Source organism: Artemia franciscana, chromosome 17 (genome assembly GCF_032884065.1).
Source record: "Artemia franciscana chromosome 17, ASM3288406v1, whole genome shotgun sequence".
In the NCBI taxonomy this organism is placed as follows: domain Eukaryota; kingdom Metazoa; phylum Arthropoda; class Branchiopoda; order Anostraca; family Artemiidae; genus Artemia; species Artemia franciscana.
The window spans coordinates 44293861-44315444 of record NC_088879.1 but is presented as its reverse complement, the minus strand read 5'-3'; the positions used below and the strand labels follow the sequence as shown (position 1 = coordinate 44315444).

The following is a 21584-nucleotide window of genomic DNA, read 5'->3' as shown; positions in this document are numbered from 1 at the left end:
ATTTTTTCATGCATAAAAAATGTTATGACATATGTTTAATGTGAGAAACGTTACATAATTGCATTTTATAAATCTATATTTTTAATTTGGTTATTATATATAAAAAGTAATGCATGCAATTACATGAATTTAATAGTAAAAATGATGAAATATTACTAAAATACCATCTTCGTAATACAGGTAGCATCCCTGGTGGCTATTGAACAATGCCAATATTTTCTTTTTATGTCTAAGAATTAAAATTGCTAGACCACAGAAAAATAAATGAGGTAAAGTACTACCTCATGATAGAACGATGCGAAAAAAAACAAGCACAAAAAACCATTCTTATAAGTCACACAAAGAAAATAGGTGACTTATAAGAGTGGAAACTGGCGCTCATGTCGACAAAGAAAAAAGACTATCAACGTCATCTACATTTTGACGACACCTCGTATGTATTTCAATGTTAAAGTAAGAATAATTTATTTAATTAGTGTAATTGGAAAAAATTAGGGTAATAATAAATATCTACACTAAATATCGGCACTAGTTCCGCTCTTGCAGTTAAACATATTCATTGGACTAGTGGCTAATGAAATGAAAGTACCTGATGGTAAGAATTTAAGAATAAAAAAGCACGGCGAAGTTAAATCTAAGCTGATCAATGAGAATGTTAAGCCTCTTTGTGAATAAAAACGACAAAAGAGTGAGTTTATAAATGTTTATTTCGAATAATGACACATAAATACAATGAACAAAGTCACATTATGATACAACTGGTATATAGGACTAGTAAAATTATTAGTTTGCTTTAACGACCATTTTAGAAGCAAAGTCTATTAAGGCAACTTTCAATTGAAAGTCGTTGGTAGAATCAAATATTTGCATGTTTCTAAGGATTTTGAAATATAAACGTTAATACCACACAGGGACACAATACTTCGGCTATCAAATGTCAGATAATTTTTTTATTAGAAGGCAATTTTACCAAGACCATCGAAGGGGCACCTATTTCCCCCACCTTGTGTACATCTCAGAAAGTTACGTGTGCCACAGAGTTCCGCCACGCTTGGGATTCGCAACCTCGTGATCGCGATTTCTGAAACTGGACACCCCTTCGAAGATCATATTAAAGCGTAAATGGAAATATCTTGGACATTTTCATTTTGCTGTAAAAAATCCAAAACTTTTTTTGAGGGTTTTTTAATGGACTTAATTTCTCGACTCCACAATGGCTCTACCAACGCTCTTAAATGGGAACTATGGTTATAGCAATAAATATTAGGTTATATAGTTGCGGGTATCTAAGGTTTTATAAGGTAGTCAAAAAAGTGTATAGAGAAGATTCTGTTACATCATTGCGGAATGAGGAGAATTGTTAAGGAGACAGATTTTGAACAACCGTTGTGTTGAACACCTTGAGTCTCTCATGCCCTCTTTTTTGCAAAAAACACATTAGTGGAAAGTCATAAAGATAAACTTTATTGTGCTGAAAGTAACGCATGAATTGGTGACACCACAGAGAAATAGAGAGTTAAAAATATTTAGTTGTTTGTACTAGCTTAATATTTCTAACATGAACCAATTAGGTTTTAAAAAGGTGGAGTTGCTTGTCTCCCCGGAGATAATAAAGACTGTGATTGGCTTGCGAAGATAGGTCCAAAAAGAAGCCAATAAAATCAGAGCACAATATTGAAACCGAATTGTAGGACAGTAATCTTTCTTTTTTTTCGGGAGACATTCTGTTATGCATAAACACTGCTTGGAGCATAAGATGTTCGTATCATATGGCCAGATTTAAATGGTGAATGGCGGCTAGAATCATTTCTTGGTTCCGTTGACGATGGTGTTCTCCGAGGAAGTCGGTCCGAATATGCCAGAGCTAAATTTGCTGCAGTTTGGTTTGATGGGGCTGGGAATGCGCCGTTTATTATCCCTAGAAATTGAAAGAATTGACTGAATTTCAAAATAAAGAGGTCGTACATGGCTATGTGTGTCCATATGTGCACACCGGTTTAAAACTTATAGTGGTGGAGTTAGAGAATCCATCCTAGCGGGGAGAGGGTTGAGGAGAATACAACATACAGTTGAAGAATTTACAAGTCTTTGGGAAAGGCAAGTTCTCCCTTTGTGCAGATATGCTTGTGTAGACATTGATAATTTTGAAAAGTAGTTAATTAATTTTTTTAAACCTTATTCTAGCAACACCAGAAAAACTGAAGTATTGAAAAGAAAAGTTAAAATCAATAGTTCAAGATACAACAGACAGAATTCATTTTGACAAAATACAGTTTTATCATTCAATCTTCAGGAAAAAGCATTGAGGAATGTCACAAGCATTTAGAAGAAAGCGAATAGGTTTTTTTTTATAGACCATTTTTCTAATTTAGCCACAAACAAAAAAAGTCCATCGACTTGCGAACCATATTTTGGACTCGGTAGGCCTCAGGCTTGATCCATTTGCTTAGACGTCTTGAGCCCCTGTTTTGGGTCTTAGATGTCTTAACACATTTTAAGCATTCACTCGACATTTCTTTGTGTCGAGTGAATGTGTTTATTTATTCAAATACATTCATGTCTTTAATAACACATTTGAATGTGTTATTTCTTTGGTTGATTCATTGGACAGTTGAAGAATAACTTATACATATGGAATTTTATTTATAAATATGCAACATTTTACGATTTTCGTGATTGTTTTCTTATCAACGAGAGATAGCCAGCTTTCTGCCATACGGAGTTCATCGCAGAGCACTACATGTGCCGCAAAGTCTCCCTCACAGGTGAAAAAGTACACATAACACTTTTGGCAAACTTTTACCCCACGTGACGAGGGCCTCTAGGTACACGTGATTTTTGAAAGTTGGTGATGCCCTGCCTATTGCACTGATGAATAAATATATTCCAAGAGCTAGTAATAGACTTCACAAAAGTCTACCCAACCCAAATCTTGGCATTACTTTGAAAAGCCTAAATAAGTTTTAAAAAATTTCAACACCGTTGAGGGTAAGACAGGCTGTATTCTTGGTAGAATTTCCTACTTCTGTAGCTGCTTTAAATTCGTACGGCTCACTAACAGCCTGTACTGGAGGCAATGAGCCTTTGTGACCTGGACCTTGAGCCACTCTGGTGAATCTCTCCATATAAATAATACACAAATGAAATTTCAAAATAGATAGATGTCTTTTTATTAGACGGTTTAACAAGATACAAAAAGAAGGATATTTCGACCAGATTACCTATGTCGTGTATATGGATGCGACTTGATTTATCAAGTATATAGCTATATATTCTATAAAAATTTTCTTTGCAATTGGAAGTAGAAGATTGTACCAACTTCATTAGAAATTCAACTTACATTTAGGCAATAAAACGAAGAAAAGTTTCCAACTCAAGACTTTGACTGAATCTTGGTAATGAACTCTCTTGTTTGTTTTAAGTGTAATGCTTAAAATACTTAATACTTGGTCACTGTTGTAAGTCGTCAAAAATCCAGATTTTTTGTATCTGTTTCACTGTCTAATAAAAAGACATTGCCGTATTTTGAACTTTTATTTGTTCCTCATGAAAAGGCAGAGTGGTGTTAGAAAAACTACAACTTAATAAGAGCAGCTTGGAGAAAGGTTACACAAAGGAGAAACAGAGTTTTCTTGTAACAGTGTTGTGACCCAAAACGTTTCTTTCATTTCACTCACTTGCAGATTTCTTGAAATTCCCCAAACAGATTTTAAGAAGTTACAGTTAATTATCCCTCCAGACGTTAAATTTCATTGTCTATCTCAGAATCGTCGTTCGTTCAGCCCAAAATTGTCGTTCAGGTCTGCAGCTATAACTCTGTCCAAAAATATTGTGATTGACCAGTGAAAATACGTCACAATAACGAACAAATAAAAAAAAAATAAAGGCACATGACTGAAATCTCCCTTTTTCTCTTTGCTTTGATGTTAGGATTTCCTGCTTTTAGCAACCATTTCATTTCATTCCTGGCCATTTCACTATTTTGATGACACAAATTTAGTTTTTAGTCATGATGGTTTGTTGTAGTAATTTGTAGGTCGTAGACATAAAGACTCAGAGCCATCAATACCATCGATAATTAATCCTGACAAAAAAAAAGGAAATATACGATGCCATCAATAAGACCTCGAAGTAAGTGGCTCTAATGTTTTCTTGAGTTTTTTTATAATAAAATTATTGAAGCATATATTAAATACAAAAAAAAGTATAATAGGTAAAGGAAACCAAAGTAGATTACCTGCTCGAAAGCCAACGGAAAACGTTAATTTGCAATTGAATATTTGATTTAGTTGTCTTTAAACTTGTCTGCACAGCCTCTTTTTTTTTAATTCAGAAAAGGAGACTTTTTTAAATTTCTTTTCTTTGCTACTTTTATTCCAGTTACAAATTTTGGCTTTTTAAATTGTCTTTTTTTTTATACACTTTTGTTTCCTTCAGTATTCATTTTGTATATTCATTATATTCCTTCAGTATTCAGTATTCATTTTGGTTGCATTTTTTTCCTTTTCTTGTTTTGTTTTTTTCTTTTTATAGTTTCTCAATTTTTAATTTTCTCTATTTTTATTAACTTTTTACTTATTTTTGGACTGAAGGAGTTCGTGTTTCATTTGAATTTCCCTAATTCATTGACAGTATGAACATTTTGTGCTCTATTTTTTTCGCGTTTTCTATGTCAACATACCAAGGATAGTCAAATAAAGTTTGCATTATTTGAGCTAGTTAGGCGGAGAGTTACACAGCCATCTATATCGTAATTGATTAGGAAAAAATGAGAACTCAATTCTAAATTCAAAAAGCATCCCTGGTAATAGTGGCCACCAAGTTTAAGAAAAGAAAGTGGAAAAATTAGCAAAAATAAACAACAAATAGAACGAAAGAGCTTAAGGAAATGATGCTCTGGATTGAAGTTGGATTGTTTTTTTTTTGAAAATCAAGAAATTGTTAGTTGTGCTGATTTAATTTCAGGTTGTAACATGGCAACACTACAAGAATGTGTCTAGGCCCTATAATATTCCTAATTTTGAAATAACCAAAGAGAAATCTTGGGAAATCACGTATGAATAGACGTAAAAGGTTCCAAAGGGTTAAAAAATGTGTTTACTGTGATGTTCTGGCTACTTTAATAAAAATATTCCTTTTTACTAATGAAAGATTTTATGGTTGCCATAATTATGTTTTTTGACAACCTAGCCACGGCCAAACAAAAATTAGAGGGAAGAGGGAATAAAGAGAGAAGTCGTGAATAGAGTAGCTTGAAGGAGGAGTTTGCACAGCTGAGGTTGCCTCGAGTGGCTTGGTGTCGTAATCAGCGGCGTAATTTGCTATTCGGCAGGGGGGTCAACTTCCTCTCCCAAACCCCAGTTTGCCCCCACCCGTTCCCAGGTGAAATTTAGTTTCTTCAAAAATCTTGTCAAAACATAGAGATAAACCTTCATAATTCGAGCATCCACGGCAACGGGTGAGTTTCCTTTAGTATATCTTTGCCTTTATGGTAGCGTATGGCTCAATTTTCCATTTTCACCATATTTGGGAAAAATGCTCCAACTTTACCCACGCCATAGTTTTGGCGAAATTATACCACTTGCTGCGATGAGACATGTCAATATTAGTAGCAGAGGTGATTATTTTTGAAAGTCATAATAACAATTACCATTACAATTACCTATTCATCACGCAAAAAGAATTAATTGAAAAGCTAGATTTTACTTTTCATCTTCCATGAAAAAATAACTCACCATGGCTAAATGGGGATGGGCCAATTTGAGTTCTATATAAATACTCGTCTTCTACTGCCACAAATCTGTCTGCCATCGTGAAAGCTAAAATGGATGTCACAAAAGTAGCCAGGGTGTTCATACAAGCCAGAAAAAAGGGCCACTTTACTTCACATGATCCAAGCTTATATGCTCTTGAATCAGGGCCACAAATCAGTTTTATTGCAGTATCATCCCATATTGAAGGAAAAACAATGAGAACAGTTGCTGACAAAATGCCTACAAAAAAATATTAAAAATAGAAGCTATCAAATAAAACTATTGAAATGTATATATATATATATATATATATATATATATATATATATATATATATATATATATATATATATATATATATATATATATATATATATATATATATATATATATATATATATATATATATATATATATATATATATATATATATATATATATATATATATATATATATATATATATATATATATATATATATATATATATATATATATATATATATATATATATATATACATATATATATGCATATATATATATATATATATATATATATATATATATATATATATATATATATATATATATATATATATATATATATATTAAAAATAATATTTCCATATAACATAGAAAATGTGATCTGGGCTCATTTAGGCATATAAATGATATGCTTGAATTTTTGCAAAAATGCAACAATGAAGAAGTCGACCTGCCCACTTTTATCATCTCTCCAATAGTAGTACCAGTAATTCCTGCAGCAGCTTATTTGAAACTTGCCTCTAAACTAACTTTAATAGAAACTAGACCAAAGACTATATGTGATGAGGTGACACCCTGTGATTTTAAATTTTGATCTCAACCGAATCATTGCCCCCATTCTTCACAAAATCCTATGATAGTTTTGATTTCAAATTTTCCGTCTGATTCGAATGAACCTGCTAAACGTAAGCATGCTATTGACTAAGTTTGTGGACACGAAGCTTTGCAAAGTATCAAGCCCTCTGACGATAAGCTGTCAGTTTTCATTGACAAGATTGCTGCGAAAGATTTTTGTGATGCAGTCCCTGGCTTACTGAAGGACTGTCACGTTAAGTTGAATGAACATAAACACCACGGAATACTGAAAAATATACAGGAGAGCTTTGATTTTGATATGTTTAAGGGTAATGACGGTACGATTGATAAGAATCGCATAGGAAAATCGATGGCAGCAAAAAATAAATTTTCCTTCACATCCAAGGTATCACGAACTTTTGCATTCTCTTCTGTATCTTCTCCTGCAACTCTATCATGGTTTAGCATATTCTCAAAATGTTCTACCCATAATTCCTTAGCTCTTTCTTTATCACCAATTGTGGCCCTATCTTTAAATGCGACTGGACCAGATCAAGTATTCCCTCTTAATTTATTAGCAAGGAAATACAATATTTTACTATTATACCGTCTAGCTAGATCTTCCAGATAATCGGGGTTTTTATTTCTGTCCTCCATTTTCTTTATATTCTTCTTATTTTCATATGATCAATCACCCAGATAATTATTGTACAAGCCTCCCCTCCTCTCTAGTAAACTTGAAGTATTTGCAGTAATATTCCTAGCTAAGTTGCAAACTTTCTTCCCTCAGATATTGTCAGTGGCAAAACTGTTTTCCTAAAGTTATTCCACCCATCTTCTTCATTGTCAAATTTCAAACTTTCCAGCTTAGTAATCAGCTGCTCCTAGAAAGTTTCTCTCGAATTCTCATCAGGAGTCTACCAGCATCTTAACTTCCCGGGAGGTAGTTACCCTTCCAAAATTTCAGCTTTAAATTAGCCGTAGACACTACTACGTGGTGATCTTTACTTTGAACATCAACAACGGCGCTCCTATATACCCTAGTATCGTGTTGTATTGATCCTGCTAGTCTTTGGTTTGCAATAACATAAACAAGGTTAGGTATCTTATCATTGTGTGAATACCATGATCACTCTTGGGCCCTTTTATTGTTTGATAATAAAATACCCATCAAAAGAATCTGTTTTTATTTTTTATGGCGATTCCATGTATATAAAACTTATCAGGTCTAAGGTTACACATCAAAAGCTTTGAGTCTGAATATATTTGCCTGATTTTACAAAAAACACCATCAAGAGGAAGTGATCATAAAGAAAATTACATAATCAACTCTTGCCCATCATATAACCATGATATAAAGATTTCAAGCTGCCATATACAAAAACGTAAAATTTTGCTTCTTTTTTTCGAAAGGAAAGATCACGGACGCGTGTATAGTTACTTTTTTTTAAGGGAATATTGTATCTAACAAAAGGTCCAAGAAAAATGTATGATGGATCATTTGAACGGAAATTAAAGTTCTAGTACCCTTTTAAAGTTCTCAAAAAATATAGGCGCTGCGAAATAACAACTCTACTCTTATTGCAGAAGAATGAGTTCTTTGAATCACAAAAAATTACATGCCTATGCTTACGGTCAAAAATGGTGGACAGATAGAGAAGCGTCTCGAATGACGTTAGGGAGTTTATCTGGAGGGGAGGATGCAACAAGGAACTTTTTTATCGATATTTTAATGGAAATATTTGGTTCTATGTTTGTTTTTTATAAATACGAAAAAGTTATGTGATAATGAACTGAAAGTAAGGAGCGAATTCTCGTTAAAGTAACCAAACTTAAAAAATAATTTGAAACTAATACATGAGATGAAAGTACTTTTTCAGGTAATTTCAAGGATATAAAATGGGTTCAATGAAGTTAAGAGGCTGACAAAATTTGCTCCATTTATGAAAAAAAAAAACACTTTTGCAACTACTGTAACTATGTTCTTTCGTTCGTGGATTAAGAGTCAGTTTCAAAGTCACTCTGTTTGATCTTTAGGTATTCATTTTTTTCAGATGCGTTCTATCGCTTAGTTACTCGTTAGGTCTACTACCTAAAAGAAATTATGTTTCAGAAAAATCGAGTTAACCCTCAGTCGGATTTTTATGATTCTGATCTAATGCGTTACCGTTCGCTTTATAAATATTGATATGTACAATTTAGCAGCAAGCGACTTACTGCTAATTGGGGCGGTGGCCCCCATGAATTTAAACCACGGTATGCTTAACAAAACGATCGCAAATTTAGATCTAAAAAGCAAATTCTTTCAAATCAAGCTAAGGGGCGAAAACAAAATTTTATATTAACAGGAATTAATCTCTATATGAATGGGGCTGTCTTGAACGCTAAAGTTTTATAATGTTCTGTGGTTACTACCGATTCAATTTAATAGCCCTTAGGTTTGAGCAGTCAATCTTTAAAAAAAATGTTACAAAAAGTCAATCTTTAGCGTCTGGGTTCAGAAGAAAACAGCTCCCCTGATACACGGAGGGTGCTTACGTATTATGAAGAACATATTCAAAAAGTTTTCTCTGAAAGATCGGACTGAAATTGGTTTAGCTATTTGTTTTCGGAGACAATTAGCTAAGTGAAAAAACTGCGTTGTAGGTATATTTTAATTAAATATTCAACATTTAGAGTTGGTATTTTGGTCAAGTTAGATTAGGTAGGCTATTTAATATAATACGTTCTTAGCGACCTGCTTTTCATAATTCTCCGTTGTAGCCTAGTGCCTAGAATTTTTTTAATAAAGTTTTGAAGAGGGTTTGAATCTCCCCCCACCAAATGCTAGCCTGACTTGTAAAAATGTAACGAAAATGGGAATCCTTGTATAAAACAGCCCCCCCCCGAAAAAATCCTGTATACGGCCCCGAGAGTATTATATTTTAATAATCTTTTGCTATATTTCATTAGGATTCAGCTAAGTTCACTTCTCGATTGTGTTCTGTATAATACATAAATACCAACAGAATTTTGCTTAGGTTCTAATGATGCTGCTTAATTTCTTTAGGTTTTTTTTTATTAAGTGATAGAGATTCATATTATTCTAGCATTTAATATTGCTTGGTGGTTATATTGCATGTTAATCCTAGAAAAAACAATAGTTGCGTTTAAATCAAGAAACGCCTTTTCTTCCTCTTGCATTCTACATAGTTTATGTTACACAAGTCACCCACAGACCACCTTAACATGCAATAATCATTTTTGTCACTCCGTCATGTCTATATTGTCGTCCATTGACACATTAGAAAGAATATATATCCTGAAACTGTGTCCGTTGATAACTAGCAAAGATACTGTGACAAAATATATGATGTAACCTCTGCCCCAAGAACAAAATATATGATATGAGAATACAGAACCCACGTCAGCACGTCAGCCATCAACTGAGAAAGATTCGTTAGGCTCTAGATACCCGTTGCATAACTAAATTTTATTGTTTTTAGAGCTGAAGATTGGTGATTGGCAGAGCTATGGAAATTGTCTACATTACTCTGCTGATCCTCCCTTTGAGAATAACTTAAAAACAAATTTTAGAAATTACTTCAGAAATGTCAATAATTAGGACCTTTAGGATTGATAGCCAGGGGCGTAAATTCACAAAACTTTAGAGTGTAAAAAACGTATTTTTTCAAGATCTAAGGGGGAAGGGCAACTATGTTTTTTTTCAATGAAATTAGAAAGACACGTTTACAAAGAATTTACTAAAAAGGTTATTTTCAAAATCTAGATGCGTCAATATTTTTTCTTCAATGAAATTCTAAAATAGCGCGTTTCCAAATTATACAACAAAAAGTTTATTTTAAAAACCTAGGCGGGAGAATTTTGTCATTATTTTTTAATAAGAGTAAAAAAAAAGCGTGTTTCCAAACCATATACCAAAAAGGTCACTCTCAAAATCTGGAGGAGGGTAACATTATTGTTTTTCCCTTTTTTCAAATGAAATTTTTAAAAATTTGTTTCCTAAGAAAATACCAAAATGGTTATTTTCAAAATCTGGGGGGGATTTTTTTTTCAGTAAAATTTTAAAAAGGCGTTTCAAAAAAAAGAAAAAGGTATTTTTTAAAATTTAAAGGGAGTATTTTTTTTTAAGGTTTTTTTTTAATGAAATTAAAAAAAAACGGTGGTTCCAAAGAAAATACTAGAAAGGTTATTTTCCAAATCTGGGGGAGGAATAAAGCCCTCCTGCCCCAAGATTGGCTCCTCAGGCAGCAGTAACAATGACATTCGGAGCATATAGCTGATTTGTCAGCATTTTGTAATTATTGAGAATTATCTCGAGACAATTAAATAAAATATCCCGCTTGATATAGAAGATTATTTCCAAGGCTGATAGAGAATTAAATTTTTTCTGGGCCTTCTATAGGCTACTCTAACTAGTGCTCAAGTAATGAGGGGATAGAGTGCCAAAGAAAAAAAAAATGTCTTTTTGAAATCCTACGTCTGAAAGGAAATCATGACAGTGACACTGATGAGGATACTAGGGAGGCCTCGGAGGCCTCTCCCAAATCCCATGTTTGCTTGAGTTTGCGGACACTTCTTATCCAAATTATCAAATTGAATTTATTGTTTTTTTTATTATTTTACCAGTTTTGTTATTGTTTTATTATCTATTATTATTATTATTGTTGTATTTTATTATTTCTGTTTTATTATTTCCAAAACCCTGGGTACGTGTCTGATTTTGATTAGTGCCAATAAAAATTTAGGTAATAAGTGAAGAATTTAAATCGAAGGATTCCTGATGTATCCTTAAGATCAAGGGTATCACTTTAAATTTTTCAATTTCATTAGTTTATTTAATATAAAAAATTATATAGAACATTTAGTCTAATGATTTCTTTTCCGTATGAAATTAATGAAAGATTTTTTCTAGAAATGATTTTTCCTCCATTTCTTCTATAGCCTATTGCAGCGTCAATGAAATCAGGGAATAATCCTTAAAGGATCTTGGGTACCAATCCTTAAAACAAGGGGTGGATGCAGGGGGGAGGGGCCTTAGCTCCCTCCAAGATATATCTGGCACCCTCATTCGCATTCCGTTCTTTTTTTTTCTTTTTTACTCTTTTTTTAAGTAAACTTGTCAATTTAACCAATTATTCGTAGGTGATTTACCCAATCAAACAGTTCGTGGTAACGAACTGTAGTAATGAGCGACCCGGCTCAATAGTGACCAAAACTCTAAAAAAAGGGAATTTTGATATCAATAGCTACATCAAAAGAATCGCATTTTAATGCTGATTTTAAATATACAAGTTTCATCAAGTTTAGTCTTACCCATCAAAAGTTATGAGCCTCAGAAAATTTGCATTATTTAAGAAAATAGGGGGGAAAACCCTCTAAAAGTTGTAGAATCTTAAGGAAAATGACACCATCAGATCCAGCGTATCAGAGAACCCTACTGTAGAAGTTTCAAGCTCCTATCTACAAAAATGTGGAATTTCATATTTTTTTGCCAGAAGACAAATCACGGGTGCGTGTTTATTTGTTTGTTTGTTTGTTTTTTTTCACAGGGGTCATCATATCGACCAAGTGGTCCTAGAATGTCGCAAGAGGGCTCATTCTAACGGAAATGAAAAGTTCTAGTGCCCTTTTTAAGTGACCAAAAAATTTGGAGGGCATCTAGGGCCCCTCCCACGCTCATTTTCTTCCCAAAGTCAAAGGATCAAAATTTTGTAAATAACCATTTTGTTCAGCATAGTCGAAAACCATAATAACTATGTCTTTGGGGATGACTTACTCCCCAGCAATCCCTGGGGGAGGGGCTGCAAGTTACAAACTTTGACCAATGTTTACATATAGTAATGGTTATTGGGAAGTGTACAGACGTTTTCAGGGGGATTTTATTTTGTTTGGGGGTGGGGCTGATGGGAGGGGGCTATGTTGGAGGATCTTTCCTTGGAGGAATCTGTCATGGGGGGAGAAAATATCAATGAAAAGGGCGCAGGATTTTCTAGCATTACTATAAGAAAACAATGAAAAATTAACATGAAAACGCTTTTTCAAATGAAAGGAAGGAGAAGCATTGAAACTTAAAACGAACAGAGATTATTACGCATATGAGGGGTTCTAAAAATACTTTAGCATAAAGAGCGAGGTATTTAGGAGGAGATAAATACCTCGCTCTTTATGCTAAAGTATTTTTAGTAATTTCAACTATTTATTCTACGGCCTTTCTGATTCAGGGGTCATTCTTAAAGAATTGGGACAAAACTTACCTTTTAGTGTAAAGAGCGAGCTATTAACGAGGGTACAAACCCCCTCGTATACATAATAAAAATATAAGATTATGAAAGTTTGTTACGTAAGTTAATTCTTAAGTTACGTATATTTTTTTACTAACAAATCGTTAAAAATTAAAAGTTCTAGTTGCCTTTTTAAGTAACCGAAAAATTGGAGGGCAGCTAGACCTCCTTCTCCACCCCTTATTTCTCAAAATCGAAACTAAGAGAAAGCCATTTAGCCAAAAAAGAATTAATATACAAATTTCATTTTAATAATTTATGTGCGGAGAGCCAAAACCAAACATGCATTAATTCAAAAACGTTCAGAAATTAAATAAAAAAACTAATTATTTTAACTGAAAGTAAGGAGCGACATTAAAACTTAAAACGAACAGAAATTACTCCGTATATGAAATGGGTTGTCCCCTCCGCAATCCCTCGCTCTTTACGCTAAAGTTTGACTCTTTGCCACAATTCTACTTTTTTTAAAAATTAAAAACTTTAGCGCAAAGAGCGAGGGATTGTGGGGGTGACAACCCATTTCATATACGGAGTAATTTCTGTTCGTTGTAAGTTTTAATTTCGCTCCTTACTTTCAGTTAAAAAAATTAGTTTTTTTTTATTTAATTAACAACAAAAAGCAAAGCTTTCCTATGAATGTAAAGAGCAAAGTTGGAACTTAAAACGAACAACAATTATTTGTCTTCAGCCGGTTCAGTATATATCTACCAAATTGGCATAAAAATCTTTGATTGCTGCAAAGATTTTTCAAAGAGTTCGTGGTAACGAACTGTAGTAAGGAGCGACCTGGCTCAATAGTAACCAAAACTCTAAAAAATGGAGTTTCATCAAGTTTAGTCCTATTAATCGAAAGTTACGAGCCTGAGAAAATTTGCCTCATTTTAGAAAATAGGGGTAAACACCCATTAAAAGTAATATAATCTTAACGAAAATTAAACCATCAGTTCAGCGTATCAGAAAACCCTACAGTAGAAGTTTCAAGCTCCTATCTACAAAAATGTGGAATTTCGTATTTTTTTGCCACAAGATAGATCACGGATGTGCGTTTATTTATTTAATTTTTTTCCAGGGGTGATCGAATCCACCCAGTGGCCCTAGAATGTCGTGGGAGGGCTCATTCCAACGAAAATTAAAAGTTCTTGTGCCCTTTTTAAGTGACCAAAAAACTTGGAGGGCACCTAGGCCCCCTCCCACGCTCATTGTTTTCCCAAAGCCACCGGATCAAAATTCTGAGACAAACATTTTATTCAGTATAGTCGAAAAACCTAGTAACTATGTATTTGGGGACGACTTACTCCCCACAGTAGCTGTGGGAGGGGCTGCAAGTTACAAACTTTGACCAGTGTTTACATATAGTAATGGTTATTGAGAAGTGTACAGATGTTTTCAACGGGATTATTTTGGTTGGGGGGAGAGGTTGAGGGTAGAGAGTTATGTGGGGCAAATTTCCATGGAGGAACTTTTCATGGGGGAAGGGAATTTCCAGGATTTTCTAGCAATAAAAAAAATGAAAAGATAAAAATGAAAAAGTTTTTTCAACTGAAAGTAAGGAGCAGCATTAAAACTTAAGAAATTATTACGCATGTGTTGGGTTCATCTTCTCTTAATACCTCGCTCTTAGCGCTAAAGCTTAAATTTTGTCCCAATTCCTTAAGAATGATTCCCTGCTCATTTACGTAGTAAAAACATACGAATATGTAAGTTCGTTACGTAAGTTAATTAGTAAGTTACGTATATTTTTACTAATAAAAACGTTAGTAAAAAAATTAAAAGTTCCATTTGCCTTTTTTAGTGACCAAAAAATTAGAGGTTAACTAGGCCTCCTCTCCCACTCCTTTTTTCTCAAGATTGTCCGATTAAAACTAATATGCAAATTTCGCTTGAATTATTCATGTGCGGAGAGCCAAAATCAAAACATGCATTAATCCAAAAACGTTCAGAAGTTAAATAAAAAAAAAATCAGTTTTTAACTGAAAGTAAGGAGCGACACTAAAACTTAAAACGAACAGAAATTACTTTGTATATGAAAGGGGCTGTTCCCACCTCCATACCCTGCTCTTTACCCTAGAGTTTTTGCTGCTTTAAAAAGTAGAGTTGAGAGAAAGAATCGAACTAGTAAATAATGAAATAAATTAAATCTATTAGTATATAAGAACTTTCTGAGGGAGTTGAAAAATACGAATTCATTTAGACGTGTTTGAATATTAAACTGAAAAAGGATATGAATAAAAGTGCATCAGAATTTTAACGTAAGATTTAAACATCAGAAGAAATCGAGGAAAGGGCGTCATTGATCAATGTCTGTTGAACGTTTTTTGAATGTCACACGCAAAAAGAAACTGATTAAGTTTGATATTTCCTGTAATTTTATTCGCTAACAAATATATGTCAAGGTATGCAAAATAACAAAAGAAAACGAATCAATTAAAACGATGAGATATCCAAATATCTCATGTATGAGGTCATCCGAAGAGGACCTTCGATTTGAGCAATTCAATTTCTGGCAAATTTTAACTAAATTGATTTATTGACAATTATCAGGCTCACCTTTTTCTTGTTTTAAGCAGGGGTGGATCTAGAAAAAATCTTGGGGGGGGGGGGTCACTGGACCAAGGGCGCCAATATTACTCGAGGTGGGCACCAAATTGACAAGTTTTTTTTTAAGGCTAAAAAAGAAAAAAAGAACGGAATAAGGGTGCCAGAAGTACCTTGGGGAGGGTCGACCCCTCCGAACCCATAGATCTGTTTCTGGCCTAAATTGCTTTTAACTCTTTCATTCATCTAATTTCAACCAAATTAGCTAAACTTTTAAAATAAATTGATAGATATATTTATCACACGAAAGCGCTATTGGGCCATTCGCTATGTAGTTAGTCACAAAACTAAAATTAAGCATTTTTTGAGTGGGAAGTGGGTAGGGGCAGTTCAAAAAAATTCTCCTTAACATAAACACCAAAAACAAGAAGAACAATTGGGAATTTTTTAAGACAGTGGGAAACAAATTAGAATGAATATTTAGGCCCTATGTCCAAGGGCCGTAATCAGCAATACAAATAAGAAAAACAACTTACAAGAGGATAAAATCGATAAAAATAAAATGAAAAATTTTTCAAAACAGTCCCAGCATCCTTACCTCAGCGAAGTTCAACCAGGACTGATAAACAAATTGTTACGAAACAAGGCAATTCATTGAAATGACAGAAAATGTTTAAAAACACGTTTTTAATGCTAGCCTAGCTTTTTAGCTGCTGATTTTCTTTCATCTAGCAAGCAAGTATAATTATATGATTACTTTTTCCTGAAAACGAAGTTTAACTTGCAATTTTATGACGAAATGATTCGTAAACTGACCGTGTGAGCCATTTAATGTCTGAATCTCTAACAGATCAAGAGCAAAATCTTGGGCTCGGGAGCGACTGGACCAAGAGCCCCAATGTGACTCGAAGTGGGCGCCAAATTAATAAGTTTATTTTAAAAAAGATTAAAATAAAGGAAAAAAGAACGGAATTAGTGTGCCAGAAGTGTCTTGGGGGGAGGGTCTCCCCCTCCGACCCCATGGATCTTAACCTGGTCTATATTTCTTTTAGCTTTTTCATTCATCTAATTTCAATCAAATTGGCTATATAGTTAAAATAAAGGTACTTGTGTATTATTCAGAACACACTCAATAAGTGAAGTTGGTTCTTCGGTGACACAAACTACGATGCGAGAATCCGGTTTCATAGCCACAAAGACAGAACGTTCTTTCGTGAAACAAACTACGATGCAAAAATCCGGTTTCATAGTCAGACCTCTTTTCAAAAACAAGATAGACCTCTTTTTAACACGATTCTCAAGGACATTTCTGCGTTCTGGGTACATAATCCTAAGTCGTAATTTTACAATTTTCCCAATAAAGTATTATATTTTCATCATATTTTGTTTTATTTCATTAGCTTTATCAAAAGTTTGGGCTATATATTTGAACATTAGGGGGGGGGGGGGTGCGTTATATCAAATACCTAACTTAACCTAACCTAACCACCTCTATATATAAAATATTTAATTAAAATGTGCCTGCATCGTAGTTTGTTTCACGAAAGAACCAAACTTCACTTATTGAGTGTGTTCTGAATGATACACAAGCACCAAAATAAATAGATAAATAAATTTATTCACACGAAAGCCCTATTGGGCCAATCGCTATTTAATTAGCCACAAAACTAAAATTAAGGGTTTTTTGAGGGAAAAGGGGGTTTATTATTAGCCAAAACTTACCTTTCGATTTCTGGAGGGAGCATCTCCTTCTTCTGGTAATCAGGCCCAACATGATTAATATGAATAGGTTGAGCGGCTTAAGTAAAGCAGGGACATATCCAGGAAGGAGGAAGAAGGAGGGTTACTTGGTTATAATTCCCCTTTATGTTTTTTTACAGCTCCTAAATCGGTCTTAAAAACATAGGCAAAGATATTTCTTCAAAAAAATAAAAATATTTCTCCGACCACTAACTTGGTCTTAAAATGCAGTTAAAAAAGCACTGATACATGTGTGAAATACATCCTACCTAATATTCTTTATATATGTTTCTGACACTCAATGCTAATGAGATTACCAATGTAAGATTAAAAACAAGTTTTGGCAATATATTTGCACATTTGGGGGGGGGGGGTTAAAGTATAGAAAAAACAGCATGTTTCTATGGCGCTCAATCGTAATGAAATATAAAAAAATATGATGAAAATAAAATAATTTGATAATCGAATTATGGGAACTACAGAGATAACTTACACCCCTACCCCAAGTACATTCATGTTCAAATATATAGCTCAAATTTGTTTGTCAATAAAACATTGACAAAAATACGGTTATGCTCAGGTTCTACTTAGATGAAGAATATTAGGAAGGGGGTGTTTCCTACAACTACCAAAACACTTTTTGAGAGTGTAATACAATGTCTAAGGGGGGTTACGACCCTTCTTATAGAATCTCCCAAATTTACCCCCCCCCCCTCAAGAACAAGAATTCTGGATGTGGCCAATCTGTTATCGATATGCTATATTCTTATCAATAGGCTACGACCTAATCAGCATGCTACTTACATCCATAATCCTTTTTTTCCTCGCAAAGCTCTAAGTTTCCAAGAGCGCCGCGATTCAGCCTGTCCCGAAACCCTATGTTAAGTGATGATAGTGATCAGATTTATAATTTGTGATAAATAATTTAAGCAAGGACAAAAAATTAAACCGTAATTATCCCATGTTTTCGCCTTTACTCATATCTAATAAAGCCCTTGTTTCTCTTGTTGCGCATATGTTCATGAGCTTTGACAAGCTCTTCTAATACTTTAATTCTGTTATTTCCCTAACAGTTATTATTTTATTTTTATTTTTAATTAGTTTCTCTGTCTGAATAAGATTTGGCTATCAGCCAACCAGACGATTCTATGGAGAATTCTGACTGGCTCGGTTTTCACTAGGTTCAAATCGTCTGAACTTGAGTTTTGGATTCCATCCTGATCTTCAGTTTGGATTTCAATTGTGAATTAATCTCTAAAAATGTTTTATTTGCGATGGAAGTAAAGATCGAAGTTTAAGCTTAAAGCGAACAAAAATTACTGCTTTGCGGTTTATGCAATATATTTTTGAAAATTTTTCCAAGCAAACTGCCTTATGACATTTACTTATATTTGTAAAAACATGAAAAAAAAAAATACTACGGCTTTACTGAAAACACAAAAAATTACTGAAAAAACAAGTCCTGCTTTTATTATTTTTTTCTGAAGCCCACTTAATGATTTTGTCTTGTTGTTTCAGTTTTTTTATCAGTGTCAATCGCGCCATAATTTCCAAACAGCCATTACCGCAGAGGTTAACAACGACAAAATGACTAGGTCTACTTTTCCTTAACGATAAGAAGGGGACAATCGCTTCCCCACCCTTGATAATCAGTAAGGCGAAATAATTTGTATCAAATGGTGACTGTTATTACTAATGGATCTGGACTTGGTTTACACCCTGCCCCCTCCTAATCAACGGGGGAGGGGGGCTAGCTGCCCATCAATCTTTTGGTCACTTAAGCAGAGCGTTAGAAATTTTAATTCCCTTTTGGATGAGCCCACTGTCAATCTTCTTCGACCATTGGTTAGATACACCACCCCTGGGAAAAAAACATGCAAATAAAGACGCATCCGTGATCCACAAAATACAAAATTCACGAAATGTTTGTTGAAACCACTACAGTAGGAATTTCTCATATGCTTCAATCTTGTACTGTGATTTCCATTAAGATTCCTTGACTTTTAGGGGTTGTTTTCCCCTTTTTCGAAAATAAGACAAATTTTCTCAAGCCCATGTCTTTTGATGGGTAGTACTAAACTCAATTAATTTTACTACAGTTCGACTCCACGAACTGTCTAAATAAGTGTTGAATGGGGAACAAGGGCGGATCCAGGAGGGTTAGGGGGTTTGAACCCTCCCTCCGAAATATTTGTCTGATTCGCAAAAATGTAACAAAAGTGGATACAAACAAATTTTCGAAAAAGGGGGAAAATGCTTGTGTAAAATATCCCCAAAAAGAAATCCTGGATACAGCCCTGATAAAAAATATAACGGTAAATTTATGTTGTTATTGTAGGGTTTCTTTCAGGAAGGAGGAATCTTCGTACCTGATTGCTAGTCACGAAAATGTTGGGGGAGGAGGCAAATTGTATTTCCAAAAATGTCGGGGGAGATTTTACTTTTTATCAGTTTCTACAACAAAAATACCCAAAAAGGGGTTTGCAAATACTTAGCCAAATTCTATATTTCCTTATTGTTTTCCGTTTCTTGATTTCGTTAACGTTGATTCAATTTACCGGTACACGGCACTGAAGGGGGTGGTAAAGGGTAAAGTATAGTGGAGGCAAATTTAAAATGTTTTACTAAAATTTTTATGAATATTGTGAAGTAAGAATTGCTTCCTTAACATGTTTTCTTCTTAAGAAGCCCCAATTTTTCTAACTTTGCCTCAATTTCCTTTTGGCTGCGCGATTTTACGCTCGAGGAATTTACCATGGGGGAATTGTCGGGACGCGATTCTCCACATGGGGGAGTTTGACAAGGGGGATGCGCAATTTTGGGGAGAAGATGAATTTTTCAGGGGACCTTTACGCGGAGGCAATTATCCAGGGGGATTACGCTGGTTACAATTTTTGCACTTAGGCCCCTATACCTCGTTGATGGTTGGTTTACAGTACCAAAAAGGATAATGCCAACTAAATAAAATTCCAGCAGCGTGTTGTACTGATATAGTCTGGGGCCACACTCGGGTACAAGGGGAAGGAGGGGCTGACGCAGTTAAACTGAAGATACTTCTGTATTACCAAAGTCACATTCAAGAATTTAATCATAATGACATATACCGAAATCTGATGAAAATATAACACATTAGTAACAAAAATATTGAAACTAAACAGAGAATCATGGAAAGCAGGTCGCCCATGACGCATTCATTATATTAAATGCCAAACCAACAGTACATATTAAGTTTTTCAGTAAAATATTCCTGCATATGAGTTTATCTCACTCAGGCTAAACTGATTATCTCTGAGTGCACATAGAGAAACCCCTTTTAAAAAGATCAAGAACAGAAGTGTAGTCGGTATAATACACAAGTACCAACGTGACTCTAAAGAGTCTAGAAGTGAATAAATACCTGATAAACATATCATCCACGCACATGCTCGTAGAACTTTACTTGCTCGAAGAAAGGCGAAGAACCCCATGATTAAAGCACCTCCAATTAAGATCAGCACCCCAAGTCCATACAAAGCAGTGACTGCCTTTGCAGATACATTAAGCAAATTTGCAAAATCATCAAGTCTTCCTTGACACTTGAAGTCACCACTAAAAGCCCTACAGGTTTTCCATAATCCAAAATATCCAATTACAGGGCCCTTAACATTGACAACCCAATATGGGCTAGTAAAACATATAATTTGAACTGCAATAACCACTAGAACACATATAGCCCATATGATACGAATGGCCCGTATTTTTCTAACATATTTTTTTGTTATAAAATACCACGATTGTTTTTCACTCTCTGCTATCGACATGTTACATTTTGAAAATACTACTAAAATTATTTAGAACGTAACACATAGCTTCAGGTATGCAACCCGGAAAGCACATGATCAGTCGACTGCATTTTTTGGGTGTTAATTTTTAACCACGGCTGAGCGAATACGTTTCTGTCCTGCGAAATAAATGCAGCGGACCTGAAAAAAATTAAGATAATGCTATGTGTTTGTTTATTTGAATTATGGTGGAACATGGAATTTCGTCTGAACAGGGACATCCAGCAATACTGCCACCATTTATCAAACAGTTCGTTGTAACGGACTGTAGTAAAGAGTGACCTGGCTCAATAGTAACCGAAACTCTAAAAAAACGGAATTGTGATGCTGATTTAAATATTTTTATGCTGATTTAAATATATGAGTTTCTTCAAGTTTAGTCTTACCCATCAAAAGTTCCGAGCCTGAGAAAATTTACCTTATTTTAGAAAATAGGGGGAAATGCCCCAAAAAGTCAAAGAATCTTAGGAAAAATCACACCGTCAGATTCAGCGTATCGGAAAACTCTACTAAATTTTGTATTTTGTGCCAGAAGATAGGTGTTTTGCCAGAACACGGATGCGTGTTTATTTGTTTTATTTTTTGGTTTTCTTGTTTTTGTGTTTTTTAGT

The 21584-nt window shown here is 34.2% G+C and overlaps 1 protein-coding gene across 1 annotated transcript; it reads right to left on the bottom strand.

Annotated features, from left to right (window-relative positions):
• Window positions 1-689: 689 nt before the first annotated feature.
• LOC136038282 (LHFPL tetraspan subfamily member 3 protein-like) lies at window positions 690-21027 on the bottom strand. The gene is made up of 3 exons (XM_065721409.1): window positions 20550-21027; window positions 5736-5993; window positions 690-1918 (listed from the first exon to the last, which is right to left on the bottom strand). Exons 1-3 carry the CDS (start codon window positions 20950-20952, stop codon window positions 1728-1730), a joined length of 852 nt encoding a protein of 283 aa, XP_065577481.1. The 5' UTR covers window positions 20953-21027; the 3' UTR covers window positions 690-1727.
• Between the last annotated feature and the right edge of the window lie 557 nt (window positions 21028-21584).

Excerpts from the sequence above, each read along its gene's own strand:
- LOC136038282 (XM_065721409.1), bottom strand. The coding sequence starts at position 20,952 with ATGTCGATAGCAGAGAGTGAAAAACAATCGTGGTATTTTATAACAAAA. Across the intron at positions 5,994-20,549 it reads GTGGATGATATGTTTATCAG|GCATTTTGTCAGCAACTGTT; the intron begins GTATTTATTCAC and ends ATTTTTTTGTAG. Across the intron at positions 1,919-5,735 it reads CCCATCCCCATTTAGCCATG|GGATAATAAACGGCGCATTC; the intron begins GTGAGTTATTTT and ends TTCAATTTCTAG.